The sequence below is a fragment of the Herpailurus yagouaroundi genome, unplaced genomic scaffold, assembly GCF_014898765.1.
Source record: "Herpailurus yagouaroundi ecotype Mexico unplaced genomic scaffold, PumYag 159, whole genome shotgun sequence".
Classification (NCBI taxonomy): Eukaryota; Metazoa; Chordata; class Mammalia; order Carnivora; family Felidae; genus Herpailurus; species Herpailurus yagouaroundi.
The window spans coordinates 2,527,856-2,544,842 of record NW_024412400.1 but is presented as its reverse complement, the minus strand read 5'-3'; the positions used below and the strand labels follow the sequence as shown (position 1 = coordinate 2,544,842).

Below are 16,987 nucleotides of genomic sequence, written 5' to 3'. Positions count from 1 at the left end.
GAAAGAAAGAAAGAAAGAAAGAAAGAAAGAAAGAAAGAAAGAAAGAAGTAATGTTTTAATCAACTATAAAATTTCAAACATATTTAAGAGATATAATGTCACAGTGGGCATATCTCAAACTTGCAAGTCTGACAATCCTGAGTTTGAAACCCAAGTCCACCAACTCACACCTGTGTGACTGTGTGCACGTTATGAATAACCTCTCCAAACCCTTCCTGATGTCAGGTAATATCTCATTTAAGCATGAGGAAAAAGATACCATACTAGATTCTTAGAACAGTGTTGATACATAGTACATGTGATACAAACGGTAGCTGCAGATCATTATTTTGCAACTATTCAGAACTGCCTTTATATGTTCTTCAGTATTTTATAAAACCCAGTCACCTACAGCAAATATCCAATAGCTCAATTTCTCAAATCTCATGGGGGAAAAAAAACCTAGGAAATGAATTCATTTCTTTGAACATACCAAAGACAGACTCGATTGGAAACTGTAGTTTTAAAGTTCAGGGGTGGGACAGGGCACCTGGGTGGCTCGGTCAGTTAAGCGTCCGACTTCTGCTCAGGGCATGATCTCACGCTTGGTGAGTTCAAGCCCCACGTCAGGCCCTGTGCTGACAGCTCAGACCCTAAAGCCTGCTTCAGACTGTGTCGCCCTCTCTCTCAGTCCCTCCTCCACTCACCTCTGTGTGTCTCTCTCTCAAAAAGTAAACACTAAAAAAATAATTAAAAGAAAAAAGTGTAGGGGGAACACATGGAGATTGAGAACCAGTCCACACTAGCCAAAGTGACAGTGCAATGCAAATTCTCCTGACCTATACAGCTCCAGTCAGTACTTAGGGCTGTGCAACCCCCAACTGCCAACCAGAAAGAAAAACAAGAGAATGCAAAGAGTTGGACCGCATATTGGTCAGAGTTCATAGATCCTTCCAGAACCTTATTTCACACTTCTTTCTTCACCCAATTTATCACATGAAGACTCATTAATGAAGCATTTTGCAGCAGAGTATAGTAAAAACTAGTCAGGGAGCCAAGAGGTCTGGATCTTAGCTTAATTCTGCCACAGAGTCAACTGTGTGGGCTTAAACCTCCTGTGTGCAAAAGATTCTCCTTAAGGTTACACAGAATGAAGAGTGTCCTGACAAGCTCTCTTATTTAGTAAACATTAGAAGTCAGAATACAGAAAAACAAATCGGATTTTAAATCTTCCTTTAAATTATGTTTATTCATCTATGCAGAATAAAATTACTGAGCCAAATCAAGGTCTGCCAAGTACAGATATTCCTTGAGACCAAGGGCCAACTATTACATATCTTTACTTCCTCCACACTATTTGAATAACAAATCTGTAGGAGTGTCATTAGTGCTAAAATTATCTTAATATCCTCACTCCCAAACCAACAATCAGAATGTTAGCAACAGTTGTGAAGTAAAGTAGAACAGCAACATCTTCTTTTCCTGATCTGTAAAAAACATTAGTGCTTGAAAAAAATTCAGAAATTATGAGACTAGTTCCATCAACTTTATTTACTACAAATGAAAATACTACCATAACGCAACAAACTAAACACTAACCCACAAGAGAATAACAAAGTTAGAATTTTTACAGAAATGTACATAAATGACTCAAGTTAGAAACAAAACTAAAATTACAAACTATTTAAAAATAAATGCCAATGAAAATATTAATATCGAAACCAACTGATGCAGCCAAAGTAGACTGAGAAAAAGTATACACTCCTAAAATAAATGTATGAGAAAAACAAAAATGATGAGAAACTAATCATTCAACACAAAAAGAAAGAGAAAACAAAAGCGAATGACAAAGGCAGTGAAGAAACCAAAAAACAAAAAAGAAATTAAGAAAACAGACTTGGTTTTAAAAAAAGAAAATGGTAGCTTCAAACCCTTAGCAAATCTGATCAAGGGGGGAATCACACATAATATATGCAGATCAAGAGTATGGGGCGCCTGGGTGGCTCAGTCGGTTGAGCGTCCGACTTCGGCTCAGGTCATGATCTCACAGTCTGTGGGTTCGAGCCCTCCATCAGGCTCTGTGCTGACCGCTTGCTCAGAGCCTGGATCCTGCTTCAGATTCTGTGTGTCCGCTCTCTGCCCCTCCCCCGCTCATGCTTTGTCTCACTCTGTTTCTCAAAAATAAATAAAAATGTAAAAAAAAAATTAAAAAAAAAAAATAAAAAAAGAGTAAGAAAAAATTGCAACTATCAATTATGAAAAAACATTTTGCAAGAACTTTCATACGACAAAAGGTATCATAAACACAATTAAGAAATAAGACACAGACACATAATGGAAAAAGGATAAACAACCAGAAAATGTAAAAAAAAAAACTCCTAAAAATCAGTAAGGAAAAAAACAAGCAACCCAGAAAATGGGCAAAGAAAAAGAACAGGCCATTCACAGAAAAAGAAATTAAGTGACACGTAAATGTAAGATGCTCTACCTCAGAGAAATCAGGGCAATGCAGTGGAAAACAAGGTACTATCTCTCATCCATTGTTTAGCAAAAAGCAATAATTTAAGTTACTAACAGGGCGCCCAGTGGTTCAGTCAGTTGAGCATCTGACTCTTGATTTTGGCTCAGGTCATGATTCTAAGGTTGTGGGATTAAGCCCTACATCAGGCTCTGCGCTGAGCATGGAACCTGCTTAAGATATTTTCTCTCTCTCTCTCTCTCTCTCTCTCTCTCTCTCTGCCCCTCTCCCCCACTCGTGCTCTCTCTCACTGTCTCTCTCTCCCTAAAAAATAAAAAAATAAAAATAATTAACCTGCAAGTATCAGCAAGAATGCAGAGGAATAAAAAACTCACACATAGGTGTTGATGGGAATGTAAATTAATAACAGTCAAGTTTTTTTTTTAAATGTTTATTTATTTTTGACAGAGAGAGAGAGAGAGAGAGAAAGAGAGAGCAAGTGAGCATGAGTGGGGCAGGGGCAGAGAGAGAGGGAAACAGAATCTGAAACAGGCTCCAGGCTCCAAGCTGTCAGCACAGAACCTGATGCGGGGCTTGAACCCACGAACTGTGAGATCATGATCTGAGCTGAAGTCAGACATTTAACCAACTGAGGCACCCAGGCGCCCTGGGAATGTAAATTAATAAAACCACTGTGGAGAGATGAAACTATAAACAACCCTCTCCCAGTTAACCGGAGATCTGAATCAACACCCTTCTCTGTTCCCTCCCAAAATTCCACTAAAAAAAAGGAATAAAAAATCTTCAAGATGTCAATGCACAAGGACAAAGACAACAGGAAATGGCCCAATAGCATACAAGAGGTTTCAGGAAATTTTCTAAAATATGAGAAGAGAAGTGAAGGAATGAAGCAGAGAGAGAAAGCTGAAACTCTAATTGCCTAGAGGAGAGGGAGCTAACAAAATAGAAGCCAAATCATGCCAGAGAAGCCAGAAAGGATCTAAATTGAGAAACAGGAGGCACCACTCAAAAAAGGAATCCAGTATGAGTCTGGAAAGAGAAGGCACGGTTGAAAATCTTTGAAAGAAACCATTAGGCTCCCAACTCCTCCTCGACTGAGGAAAACATTAAGGATATCAAACACAGCTAAGCTGGGGGATCGAGCACAAGTAAGTGGGGAGGATGGGGACTGAGAGGCCATGGTTGGGAGTGCTAAATGCCTGCATCATTCTCTCTCCTTCTTCCTTACTAACAGAACCCCACATTTCGGCTGGGTATATGGCTGCCCTTAATAAAACTTCCTTTTTCTATCCTACTCTTCTGTGATGTGGACACACGCTAAAAGCCAGTAACATGAGCAAGGTGCTAGGGGGCAGCTTCCAGGAAATATTCTGGAAACTGAGCCCTCTGCCTTTCTCCCGTCTTTCCTACGATCTGAAACGTGGGTATGACTCCTATCTGGACCTTGAGAACAAAGACTCTAGGCTTTACAGAGCAGACAGCCGGAAGACGCCGGAGCCTGATGAACTTCACAGAAGCACTACACCAGCCTCGGATGACCAGAGCCGCCCATCTACCAACTCTTTACACAGGAATAAAATCATACTTTAACTCACTGATAACTTGAGATCTCCTACATGCAGCTGAATCCAACCCTAATACAGGTGTCAACCTAAACCAGATGACATAAAAGACTGCGTGTATGATTGCTGAAATCCCCAACCTCCGTTTCCCCTTGATCAAGTTTCAGAAAGTTGACGACCAGGCTTTTTCATGGAAGGAGACCAGAAGCTTTCTCTCTTTAAAAGAAAAAAACTGACTGCCACTAAAAGACACACACACTGAGATCTGAAGTTTCCCTCCTCCCCCTCGAGGTTCCTGAATTCGAGCTCCATATTGGGCTCTGCACAGGCAGCATGGAGCCTGCTTGGGATTCTCTCTCTCCCTTGATCTCTGCCCCCTCCCCCACTTGCACTGTCTCTACCAAAATAGATAAACTTTAAAAACAAACAAAGTGGGGCGCCTGGGTGGCGCAGTCGGTTAAGCGTCCGACTTCAGCCAGGTCACGATCTCGCGGTCCGGGAGTTCGAGCCCCGCGTCGGGCTCTGGGCTGATGGCTCAGAGCCTGGAGCCTGTTTCCGATTCTGTGTCTCCCTCTCTCTCTGCCCCTCCCCCGTTCATGCTCTGTCTCTCTCTGTCCCAAAAATAAATAAATGTTGAAAAATAAATAAATAAATAAATAATAAAAACAAACAAAGTAAGATATTCCAGGGACACCTGGCTGGCTCAGCTGGTAGAGCATGTGACTCTTGATCTCGGGGTCATGAGTTCAAGCCCCATGTTGAGTGTGGAGCCTACTTAAAAATAGTAATAAAATTTTTTTTAAAAATAAAGATATTCTGCCGGCTTGATTGAATGAACATCTCACAACTGTTTGATTTTTACAGCATATATACCCAAGGAACTTTTATATACACCTCCATCATAAAATTTAATAGACTGTAGTATATATCTATTAGCCTATCCTAGCACACTAGAAGGGCAAGAAGTGAAAAAAATATAGTTGTTGAATGAAAGGGCTAGAAGAGAATAATATAGAGATGATTGATGAAACACGGTTAGTTTCAAAGACACGATCTCTGCAACGACCTTAGTACCCAGGAATAGTTCTCACATTTATGCCTAAAAATATAAGGATTGAACAAATGAATGAAGTTTTAAAAGTTCACAGCAGAACTCTATCACAACCACTATCCACTACTCCCTCTTGTATGTTAGTCTTTTTTAAGTTTTTTTGAAAAAGAGAGAGAGTAGAAACAGGGGAGGGGCAGAGAGAGAGGGAAAGAGAGAGAATCCCAAGCATCTGCACTGTCTGTGAGGAGCCCGATGCAGGGCTTCAACTCAGAAATCATGAGACCATGACCTGAACTGAAATCAACAGTTGGATGCTTAACTGACTGAGCCACCCAGGCCCCGCCTCTTGTCTGTTAGTCTTGAAATTGTGCACCAATTGCCTCTGAAAGCTCCAAGCTCCTTAAGAGCTGGGACCAAACAACCTATTTAACAAGACTGTTATCACAGTGTTTGTTACACCACATCCCTTGCTTTCTTAATACTACTAATGGAAAATCCTCACTAAATACTATTCTGGTCTACATAAAAATCACTTTGGAGGGGAACCTGGGTGGCTCAGTGGGTTAAGCACCTAACTCCTGGTTTCCACCCAGGTAATGATTTCACAGTGTGGGAGGAGATCAAGCCCTGAATTCAGGCTCTGATCTGACAGCACAGAGCCTGCCTGGGATTCTCTCTCTCTCCCTCTCTGCCCCTCCTCCCCCTCTCAAAACAAATGCCTTTTTTAAAAACTCGCTTTGCATTTTTTTTTAAGTAAGTTAGTTCTAAAAACAATGACTAAGAATTCCTAGGTTACCTTAACAAAAAGCTCATAATAAGTATCAAACTAATGATCTTGGCAACCCGACAGTCCTATCTTTAAAAATGATACTGAGCCACTGGGTGGCTCGGTCAGATAAGCATCCAATTCTACGTTGCGGCTCGGGTCATGATCTCACCGTTCCTAACTTTGAGCCCCGCATCTGGCTCTGCCACTGACAGTGCAGAGCCTGCTTGGGATTCTCTCTCTGTCTCTATCTCTCTCTTCCTCCCTGACTTGTGTTCGCTCAAAATAAACAAAAAAAAAAAAAAAAAAAAAAGGACACCAAAGGGTCCTAATCTCTCTGGGCAATCTATTCAGTATCCTCCCTTGGAGGAACCAGCCCTCCCCCAGTCCCTATTACTAACACTTTGATCCATGTGGGATGGAAAAGTTATAGCAGAGAGTGACTCACACAAGGGCAAGCAAATTAGTACATTTCCACTCATAAGTGGGCAAGAGCCAACCCAATCAGAGGCCTCCCATGGACTTCGCCAGAGAGAAGGTGAAAAGCACTCTCTTATTTATGTATTACGGACCACTGTAATCACAGTAGAGCGGGGGGGGGGGGGGGGCGGGGGGGGCATGTCTCCCAATACATAAACAAAATTCACCTAAAAGGGAATCATCATGGATGCAAGATTCTTTAGGCTTAAGTGGTTCTTAAACCTAAAGAAGCACTATTCCTACACTTTTCAGATACCAGAACAAATAAGTAAACTAGTTTAACCAGGGCTTCTCCTTGCATCCTAATACAGCTGTGTCTGTCCGGTGAGACAAGGAGAATATGTTACACGTAAGAAACGAGGCTGTTCAAAGGTAGGCAAAAGAACATTTTGAACCGCTAAGTTATATGAAAACGTTGTCATCCGATCCGAAAAAGTACCGCAAACGGAACCCTCATTAAATACAGCATGAGCTCCATAAGCATTTGTTAGGATAACAAATTCACTCCCTGCTCGGGGAAGAAAAAAAACAACAACTGATTTTCAACAACCTCTCGAGTTTAATTTCAAATAACCTCAGCTCCTAACCCTGGGAATTCTCCGCCGTGCGATTATAACGAACTCAAAAAAGGTGGCTCAGGCCGAGTGACAATAACGCAGTCAGTCCTAGACGTCCGTCCCAGTGTCCCAATTCTCCCACTTCCCTCAAACAACTACGGTTATGAAATCCCAACCCGGCCCGGAAACTTGCGCGGCGACGCAAAAATGGGGGGAAGGGCGGTGTCTCGGAGACCCCCAAAGAGTGGGGGCAATTACTCGTGGGAAAATGCGGCGAGAGCGCGCGGCGCGCGGGCAACCCCGTTCGCGCCGGGCATCCGATGGCCCGAGTCCCAGCAGAGCCGGGGCCGGGGCCGGCGCGGGCGGGCGGGACGGACGGGAGGGCAGGGCGAGCGGCGGCCCGCGGGGCCGCTTCCAGCTCACCGAGGAGGAATGCGGGCCACACCTACGCGCCCGGCCCAGCCAGGGCGGGGCGGCCGGGCCGGGGCCGTGCGGGCGCGGGAGGGGCCCCGCACGGGCGGAGGGAGACGCGGGGGCGGCGGGCCACGGCCCACCTCCCCACCGCCCCACCGCTCGCCCCCGGGCCCACCTCAGGAGCGTCTCGAGAGCGCCCTCGTGCTTGTCCAGCGGGCGGCCGAGCGCGGCGCGGCGCAGCTTGCTGAGCTCCTCCGCCGCGCGGCAGTACTGGGCCTGCTCCTCCCCGCCGCTCGGGTACGTCTGCTGGATGAACTTCACCAGCGGCTTGGCCAGGTCCACCTCCGAGGTCTTCTTCAGCTGGACCGAGATGAACGTCGCCATGGCGGGCACCTCGGCCGCGGTTCGGGCCACACAGGCCGCGCGGGACGCCGACGAGGGCCGAGGCGCGCGGACGACCCGGCTGGCGGACCGGCGGACCGACGAACCGACGGACGGGCTCTCCGCCCGAGCTGTGGGTCCGGCCACTTCCGGGAGCTCCCGCGCAGGCGCACTGGGGCGCGCCGCCCGCAGTCACGTGAGGCGGGCGGGGACGCGGGGACGCGGGGACGCGGGGACGCGGCGCCGCGGGCCCGGGACGGGGGCGTCTCCCCGGGGGGCTGGATTTTTCTTTCGCAAGTGGAAGCCTCTCCTTCCAGCGCGCTGCTTGCGGCGCCTTCACGGAAAAGCCACGATGCCTCCACTCGAACAACTTGTCGGTGAAGTGTTGTTACTGGCCCCTACGAGAGTCTGCGGCGACCTGTCCAAGACGTTGCAGCCTCGGGGTTGTTGTGACCTATGGTAGTTCACGCCACGCATTGCTATACACCAGGACTGAGGGCACAGTGAGCCTTATAGGCAAGGTCCCTGCCACGGTGCAATGCAACTTACAGGTAGGTAAGGACACAGAAACTAAGGTGTACAAAGTGTCCAGAGTATGGTAGGAAAAAACAGGGTGCTCGGAGCGTAGGGTATTAGGGTCCCTTGGAAGAACCTATTTAAACAAGACAATCAGAGTAGGCTTCTCTGGGGTCAACTTAAAACGACCTGCACTTTGAGATGATGCTTGACATTAGAAGAGGGGAAGAGTGGCAAAGGAGAATCTCGCAGACCGATGGGGTTGCAAGTGCAAAGTCCCCAGGAAGCAAACACTTCCCTTGTTCGGGAAGTTGAAGTAAACTGGCAAAAACTTAAAAACCACACAGGGAATGGGATAAAATAAAGTTAGAAGAGTAAGCAAGCATCAGTCATTCAGAACCTTGTAGGCCAAGTTACAGAATTTGTATTATAGAATAAATGCCAAGGAAGCCATAAGTGGGATTTAGGCGATATCGACATGATACAGTTTACGTTTTAAAAAGGCCACCCTGTGCATCAATCTGATGTCGTATCTCTTGATGGGATGTAGCATGAAGTATACAATATCATCTATGATATATTCCAGGCAAAAATGTGTAACTTGAGTCTATCAAGCCTTTGCACCTAACAAACAGCTTATTAGAAATACAGGGGGTACAGGAGCAAACTAAATGATCCATAGGAAGTAACCAAACATCCAAGAGGTGGAATATTCTGCAGGACAACCGGCTCCATCTCTTCAACGATGGGTCGTTATGAAAAAAGCCACTGCTGTATGAAAAAACAAAAAAATTTAGGGTACATAAGAGCAGATTGAATCCTAGTACGAAGAGGCTCCCTACAAAATGCACTTTTAGGACAGCTGAAGAAATTTCGATTTCGAGGGACTGAATATAAGATGCAAATGTATTGCCATGGAAAGATGGAGATCATTAACTGAAAAGAGCAAGTCACAGAACAGTATGTATGTTACGGTATCTCACTTTGATTACAAAATGCATATATGTGTATTTGTGTACTACAAAAAATATCTAGGATTATACTGGAAGGTTTTAGCAGTTTAATCTTTAGAAGTAGAAATGTATATTTTTATTTTCTTTATTGTTGTGTACCTTTTTTTATAATGGTTGAGTTTTGCGAAGTTTTTTAAATTAATTTTTATATTGGAGTACAGCTTACACACAATGTTACATTCGTTTCAGGTGTACAGTATAGTGATTTTGACAAGTCTGCAAATTATGCTGTGCTCACCACAAGTGTCGCTAGCTACCATCTGTCACCATACAGTGCGATTATCATACCGTTGAGTCTGTCCCCTATGCTGTACCTTTTATCCCTGTGACTTATTCATTCCATAACTGGAAGCCTATGTCTCCTCTCCTGCCATGGCCCTTCACCCATTTTCCCCATCCCCCCCCATCAGCTCTCTATATTTACGGGTTTTGCCCATCGTACATACTACTTTTGTTATAAAAGTTTATTTTACCAAAATTTTCATTTATTGTTTTTTAACATTTATTTATTTTTGAGAGGCAGGAAGAGACAGAGCACAAATGGGGGACGGGCAGAAAGAGGGAGACACAGAATCAGAAACAGGTTCCTGGCTCTGAGCTGTCAGCACAGAGCCCGATAAGGGGCTAGAACCCACAAACTGTGAGATCAGGACCTGAGCCAAAGTCAGATGCTTAACCGACTGAGTCACCCAGGCGCCCCTACAATTTTCATCTTTTTAGTAAAAGATTCTAGGTTAAAATAAAACAACCACTTTGTTATGTAGACAATGCATTAAAGAAAGGCAAGGTGAAAGCAGAGAAGTAAATCATGAGATGATTTCAGAAATCCAAGCAAGAGATCACGAAAGATAACATTAGCAGGAATGAGCCAAGTTGATGTGTTTTTGAGTTACAAATTGAAGAATTTACTGATAAACAGGATAGGAAGGTGAAGAGAAGGGAGTGATCAAGGATGACACCTGGTTTTGGTGCCTGAACTTCTGAGTGGTCAGTAGAATCATTTACTGACACAAGGAAAACTGATGTATAATCCACTGATGGGGGAAGGGATCGGGAGTGTTTGTACCCAGCCGTTCAAGTGGAGTCAATAAATTGACAACTGGGTATATGGGATTAGAGCTTCTGGGAGAGGTCTTGTTTGGGAATCAGCAGTCAGCTGATTTTTAAAACCCTGGGACTATGAAGGAACGCAAAGAAATAGAAATAGGTCAGAAGCTATCAATTAGGAAGGATAGTATCAGATTAGGTGTATTTTTAAGACCGAAGGTGATAGATTATCTTGTAGGTTGGGTCGCAGAACTGATGCACTGGGGATTCAGAAGAGCCCGAGACGCAAAGTGCATGAAAAGAGGAGAGGAAAGGGCAACCATAACACGGAGGGTGGAAGAGGGGGGGGATTAACTGTCAGAAAGATGTGGGATAAATCATTTGTTGAGGCAGGTGGGAAATGAACACAGATGTAGTTAACTGCGCAGCATTGGTCAAGGGAAGATAAGGCGATCCTGTCTGATGGAACTTAGAATAAAATCTAAACTCCTTACCACAGCATGATCTATTTCTGCGTATCTCTTCAACTTCATATGTTGCCCCTTGTTCCTCATTTATTACTGCCCGGTCACATTGGTCTTATTTCAGTTCTCAAAATCACTAAGATCTGTCCTTCCTCATATGACTTACAACTTCCTCCCCACTTTCTTCACGTGTAGGTTGAAATGTCTCCTCCCCATTACTCCCCCCTTGTTACTGTCTAACTCAGCCATTGTTTATTTCCTTCAAAACACTTACCCTAACTAGCAAGTATTTTTGTTGCTGTTGATTTAATATTTGTCTGACTTCCCCACTAGAATATGAGCTCTGTAAGGGCAAAAATGTTTTGTTTTGTTTTTTAAGTACTGTTATATCCAGCACTAGGCACATGGTAGGCACTCAGTAAATATTTTTGAGTGAGTAAATAAGTTTCAGTGCTTGTAAAAAAAAATTTAGATTTCTCCTATCAAAATGACAACCTTTCTCAATAAGAGGTGCCCTCATTAATTTGATAATAAGCCAGTGTAGTTAGTTAGGCAATAACCATTAATTAAGCAGTAGGCCAGTGGCCAAAGAAGGATGGCATATGCTTGTGTTCTGATAATAACGAATTTCATAACTGTCTCTTGTGACAAAATTCAACAACTAGCCTCCTCGGGGATGTCTGTCTCCTCTTGTTCACTCCTTCTCATCATCCTCCCTGTACCAGGCGATCTTCTAGAGCTCATTCAAGACAGCTCAAGTTGCCTCCTACAGGAAGCCTTCCTGCATCTCCCTACACCCCACCTCCCCACAGCCCCCGATTTCCCTTTGGCTCCGGCACACAGCATAGGTACTCGGACAGGCTGCTATTTCCCAGCCTCTCCCCAGACCAGAGCTCCAGGGGTGGTGGTGGTCCTCATACTCTTATTTTCTGTTTGCCACGGGGCCTGTGCTGTGCCTGGCACAGAGCCTGCGGTGAGTGCAGTGTTCGGGGAAGTGGCCTGAATTTCTCCCTTTCCAGTGTACTCCTCCATTCCTCTTTTCCAGCTTTCATCCATTTCTTTTCCTCCTCCTCCCCCCTGCTCTTCTAGTGTCATTTCAAAACATTTCTCTTTTCTGTCTTCAGAGCATGACATGCCTTCTCTAGAAAATTTGGCACATTTGAAGAATCACATGTAAAATAAAACGCTGCGATTCCACAACCTGGATGTTTTCTTTAAGCAAAGTTCTTTGCACTTCCTTCTCTCTGCACATATATTTTCTTTGGATAATTCTCATGTCTCTGTGTGTGCAATTTTGTATCTCATTATTTTTTTCTTTTCTTCATATTCTGTCAAGCATGTTCACACATCAATAAAGTTGCTTTGTAAACACTGAAAAACAATTTCAGAATCTCAGTATCTTAACATCGTAAACTCTCCAGGGTCACTGTCCTCCAAGTAGCGTCTTAGTGATCCAGACTACGTTGATCTTATAACTCAATTATCTCAACATGAGACACCACTTTCAAAGGGGAAGAGGAAATCTATGGCATCACACAGCAGTTTCTCACTGCCTCAGCCGTCACTTCCGCTCACATTTCACTGGCTAGAACCTCTCACCTGGCCCCATCAAAATGCAGTGGGACTGGGAAGGATAGTCTTCTTGGTGCCCAGGAAGGAAGGGAGGGCTGGATGTTAAGGAGCACCGGTGATGCATCCCAAGGATGAGTTTCACTGCTTCCGAACTTGCTAGTGGCAACATTGATATTCCATCTGTGTAATGAAACTCCATAAAATACATTCTTAGAGTATAGTAGCCTCAGTGTAATGTTTTGGGGGGATGTTAAATCAGGAGATTTTTCTCCCTGATAATCTATAGTTCTGGTGGGCCCATCGTCACCCCACCGATTGAACCAGTGGAAATACTTGCATCTTTGGAAGGAGCAAACCCGATGAAAACAGGTTTGAATTTCAAAATAAGAGTTTTTGAAGTCCATATTGAGACAATAGCCTGAAAGTAAGCACTTGTTATTTTGGGAGGAGTCCAGCTTTGTTTGGGAGGAAAGAGGCTGATATAAACCAAGCCCATAAGGCCACAAAAGAGAGTGTTTACAATGAATGAATGAAAGAGTAAATAGGACAAGGGTTTGGTGTAAGGAAAGTTCGTGCACTGCAAGAAAGAGAAGCCCTTTGGGGGCTGAGAGGAAGAGTGAGAGGGTAAAGGGCAGAAGGTAAACGAGATGTCATTACTTCCTTACTCCACACTCTAGAGTGTTGCGTAGGTAAGGGACAGGGGCCTCAAGGATAGGAGAGAAGTAGAAACAAACAGACGATGAAATCAAGAGTAGCAAGGATGTCACGTTACGTCTCCTGCGTAAGGAATGGAAAGCAGAAAATGGTGTGGGGCAGGAGCACTGGTTTTTTTGCAACACGTAATAGAGAATATTTGTGTCTTTAATCTGTTTGCATATTTAACTTTCCAAAAAATGCAACACGTATGCAAAAAAAGAAAATTACTCATGTGTCACATATGGGTATGTAAATTTTGTCCACATAGCAGCAAAATTTTTAAAGAGAAATAGGGAAACTATTAAACCTTTTATCTCGAGTTACTCCCTAGGTAAGCCCTCTCTCTCATCCCAAATACTGTTGTTCGTGTTTCCATCAGTTGCCAGTTCTCTGATACCGTTCACAGCTATTTAAATAACTATTGGGGCGCCTGGGTGGCGCAGTCGGTTAAGCGTCCGACTTCAGCCAGGTCACGATCTCGCGGTCCGTGAGTTCGAGCCCCGCATCAGGCTCTGGGCTGATGGCTCGGAGCCTGGAGCCTGTTTCCGATTCTGTGTCTCCCTCTCTCTCTGCTCCTCCCCCGTTCATGCTCTGTCTCTCTCTGTCCCAAAAATAAATAAACGTTGAAAAAAATTAAAAAAATAATAATAATAACTACTGCCCCTTGCCACTAGTGTCTCTCCTAGACGAGAGTCACTTTACTTGGGTAAGATAACCTCTAAGAATAAAGTATCAGAATTATTTTGAAAAAAATGAATAGAAGTAAGTATTTTGGGAAAGCTGAAAATTATGAGTATCTGAACACTGAGGGCATGTTTCAAGACTCCTATTTTCACTAAAATCCAGTCTTTGTTTAAGCATTTCAACTTGAGCAAGGAACACCATCACCCCATCACCCTGACTTTTCTGTGAATTTGCTTTTACAGCTACACAAGAATGTGTGTCTCGTCTGTTCCCTGCAGCGTTCATTAGCTCTGTTTCAGATTCAGGGAGCAGTCAGTAAGTGTTACTAGGACCTCTTCATACTAAACAAACTTGAGTTCCTTGTAAGAAAATTATGCATATACGCAAAGTATGCGTAATTTCTCTTGTCTTTGCTTATTTAATATTTATGACCGTGTGTTAAAAAACAAACCTGTAAACTTCATGGTACAAAGCATTTGTAACATTTGGATGATCATACTAAGTCATTCAGCAAGTATCTCTGAGTTCCTACTGTATGCCAAGCAAAATTTAAATCAAGAGCATTCTGCAGCCAATTGATCAATGCATTGTATATATTTACAGAGGTCTTGATTCTACTCTCACAGAGGATGGTTTATAAGAAGAGAACAGTTAAGGAAAGGCCTAAAAGGGCAGTGGGGCAACAGACCTAAAGAGTAGCCAGCCCAGATTGAAGCAGGAGGATGAAGGCCTCCAGAAGGAAGGTCCCAAAGAGAAAAAAAAAGAGAGAGAGATTGGTGGGATTAGACACAATACCTGATATGATGGAGCTTTCAGAAAAAAGTATATCAGGAAGAAGAAAAGAATGGCAGTGATACTCTACGAAAAAAGACTGAGCAAGTAAGGAAATACATCGTAGTGCATAGCTTTGTATGCTATTAACAAATTTCACACTCGTAATAAACCCTAATTTGTTTAAGATTTTATTCGTAAGAAATCTCTACACCCAACATGGGGCTCAAACTTAACCCCAAGATCAAGACTTGCACGCTCTACCGACTGAGCCAGCCAGGTACCCCTAAACGCTAATTTTTGAAGGTGATGTCCACCATTTTTCTTCCTGGAAAAGTCATTTTCTCTTTGTAATTAACAAGTAATTTGTGGGACTATACTTTGAGACTGTATAAATATATTGTTCCTCCTTAAACATTTTTCCACTGATTTTTTTTCTTGCTTTGATGATTCTTCCCTGAACCTATTATTGCTATGACGATTGCAAAATGGAAATTTTCTTAGCCCTCATTCCTCCCACATTTATTAGTTGGCATTGTTCTGTAAGTAAGTTTACAGGAGAGTTTTCTTTTTTTTCCCATTTATTATTCATTCAGTTATGAATTTGTTCACATCATCATGGACTCATAGATTATAATCTACTCCTATCATTATGTATTTTGATACTGTATTTTGTTTAAGATTTGGCCAATGGAAAAAGGAGGTTAGAGTGGGAGAGAGCCAAAGCATAAGAGACTCATAAAAACTGAGAACAAACTGAGGGTTGAGGGGGGGTGGGAGGGAGGGGAGGGTGGGTGATGGGTATTGAGGAGGGCACCTTTTGGGAGGAGCACTGGGTGTTGTATGGAAACCAATTTGACAATAAACTTCATACATTGAAAAAAATAAAAAATAAAAAAATAAATTATTACTGGTACGGAGGAAAAAAAAAGATTTGGCCAATGGAAACACCTTCAGGCTGGCTCCTAGGTTCTTTTACCCCTACGCTTTAATTTTTAAATTTTTAAACAGTACAGAATTTTATTTATTTATTTTTTTTAATGTTTATTTATTTTTGAGACAGAGAGAGACAGAGCATGAATGGGGGAGGGTCAGAGAGAGGGGGAGACACAGAATCCGAAGCAGGCTCCAGGCTCTGAGCTGTCAGCAAGAGCCCGACACGGGGCTCAAACTCACGGACAGTGAGATCATGACCTGAGCCGAAGTCGGATGCTCAACCGACTGAGCCACCCAGGTGCCCCAAACGGTATAGAATTTTAAAGAGAACACCTACATATCCACCACAAGATTCTAACATTAACATCTTATTATGACATGTATCTGTCTTTATCACACATCTATCTAATCATCCCTCTGTCCATCTGTCCATTAATCTATCTTAGTTTTTGGGTCTATTTCATAGTACATTGCAAATATCAGAAAGGAAAAGTAGAATAAGTAATCTGGTGAGTGGGTGATGGAAATCCAAAAATATTTAAATGATACCATCAGATGTCATTTTAACCTGACAAACCAAATAGCAGAAGGAAGTAAGGAAAAAGGAGACCAAATAATTAAGAAAAAGGCATTAGTAAAAAGGTGAACCTTCAAGTGTGTGTACACACTTGATCTCAGGGTCGTGAGCTCAACCCCCAAACCCCCACGTTGGGCTCCATGCTGATCTAAAGCTTACCTAAAAAAGAGTTACAAGCAAGCGAGCAGAAGGCTGTTCGGCTGCAAGAGCGGGGCGATACCTAAACCAAAGGAACTTGTTTCTGCAAGCTTTTCTGGCACTGATTCTGACAGTGAGGTTGACAAAAAGTTAAAGCAGGAAAAGCAAGCTACTCCGGAAAAACCTGTAAAGCCACAGACTGGTGAGACTTGAAGAGCCCTGTCATCCTCTAAGCAGAGCAGCAGCGGAGATGATAACTAGTTTCAGATTGGGAAAACGAGGTATGTCAGTGTTCCAGACTTTAAAGGGAAAGTCCTAATTGATGTTAGAGAATATTGGGTGGATCCGGAAGGTGAAATGAAACCAGGAAGAAAAGGTATTTCTTTAAATCCTGAGCAATGGAGCCAGCTGAAGGAACAGATTTCTGACATTGACGATGCAGCAAGGAAACTGGAAGATCAGAGCCATATAAAACCTGTGCTGCTCTAGTTGATTTAATCTGTCTTTTTACATTGGCTTTTGTTTTCTAAATGTTGTTTTCCAAGCTATTGTATATTTGGATTGCAGAACAATTTGTAAAATGAATACTTTTTTTTTAATGTGCATTATTAAAAATGTTCTGAGTGAAGCTAATTGTCAACTTTATTAAGAGGATTGCTTTGTGCCCACCACCTAGTGTAAAATAAAATCAAGTAATACAAAATAAACAAATAAGGTAAAATATATGCATAAACACCAAAAGAAGGGGCACCTGGGTGGCTTAGCCATTTGGGCATCCAACTCTTGATTTCTGCTCAAGTCATGATTGCATGCATGGTATGAGATCAAGCCCCACAGCAGGTCCCAGGCTGGATGTGGATCCTGCTTAAGATTCTGTCTCTCAAAGAAAGAGAGAGAGAGAGAA

General features: G+C 43.2%; 1 protein-coding gene across 4 annotated transcripts in view; it reads right to left on the bottom strand.

Annotated features, from left to right (window-relative positions):
* PDCD6IP (programmed cell death 6 interacting protein) overlaps positions 1–7,822 on the bottom strand; it is a 76,299-nt gene extending 68,477 nt beyond the window's left edge. Inside the window, exon 1 of one of the 4 annotated variants that reach the window (XM_040479673.1) lies at positions 7,464–7,822. In XM_040479673.1, coding sequence (XP_040335607.1) covers positions 7,464–7,672 — 209 coding nt within the window. In that variant the 5' untranslated portion in view covers positions 7,673–7,822. The remainder of the gene's footprint in view (positions 1–7,463) is intronic. The other 3 variants (XM_040479671.1, XM_040479670.1, XM_040479672.1) reach the window with 3 other exon arrangements.
* Positions 7,823–16,987: the final 9,165 nt, after the last annotated feature.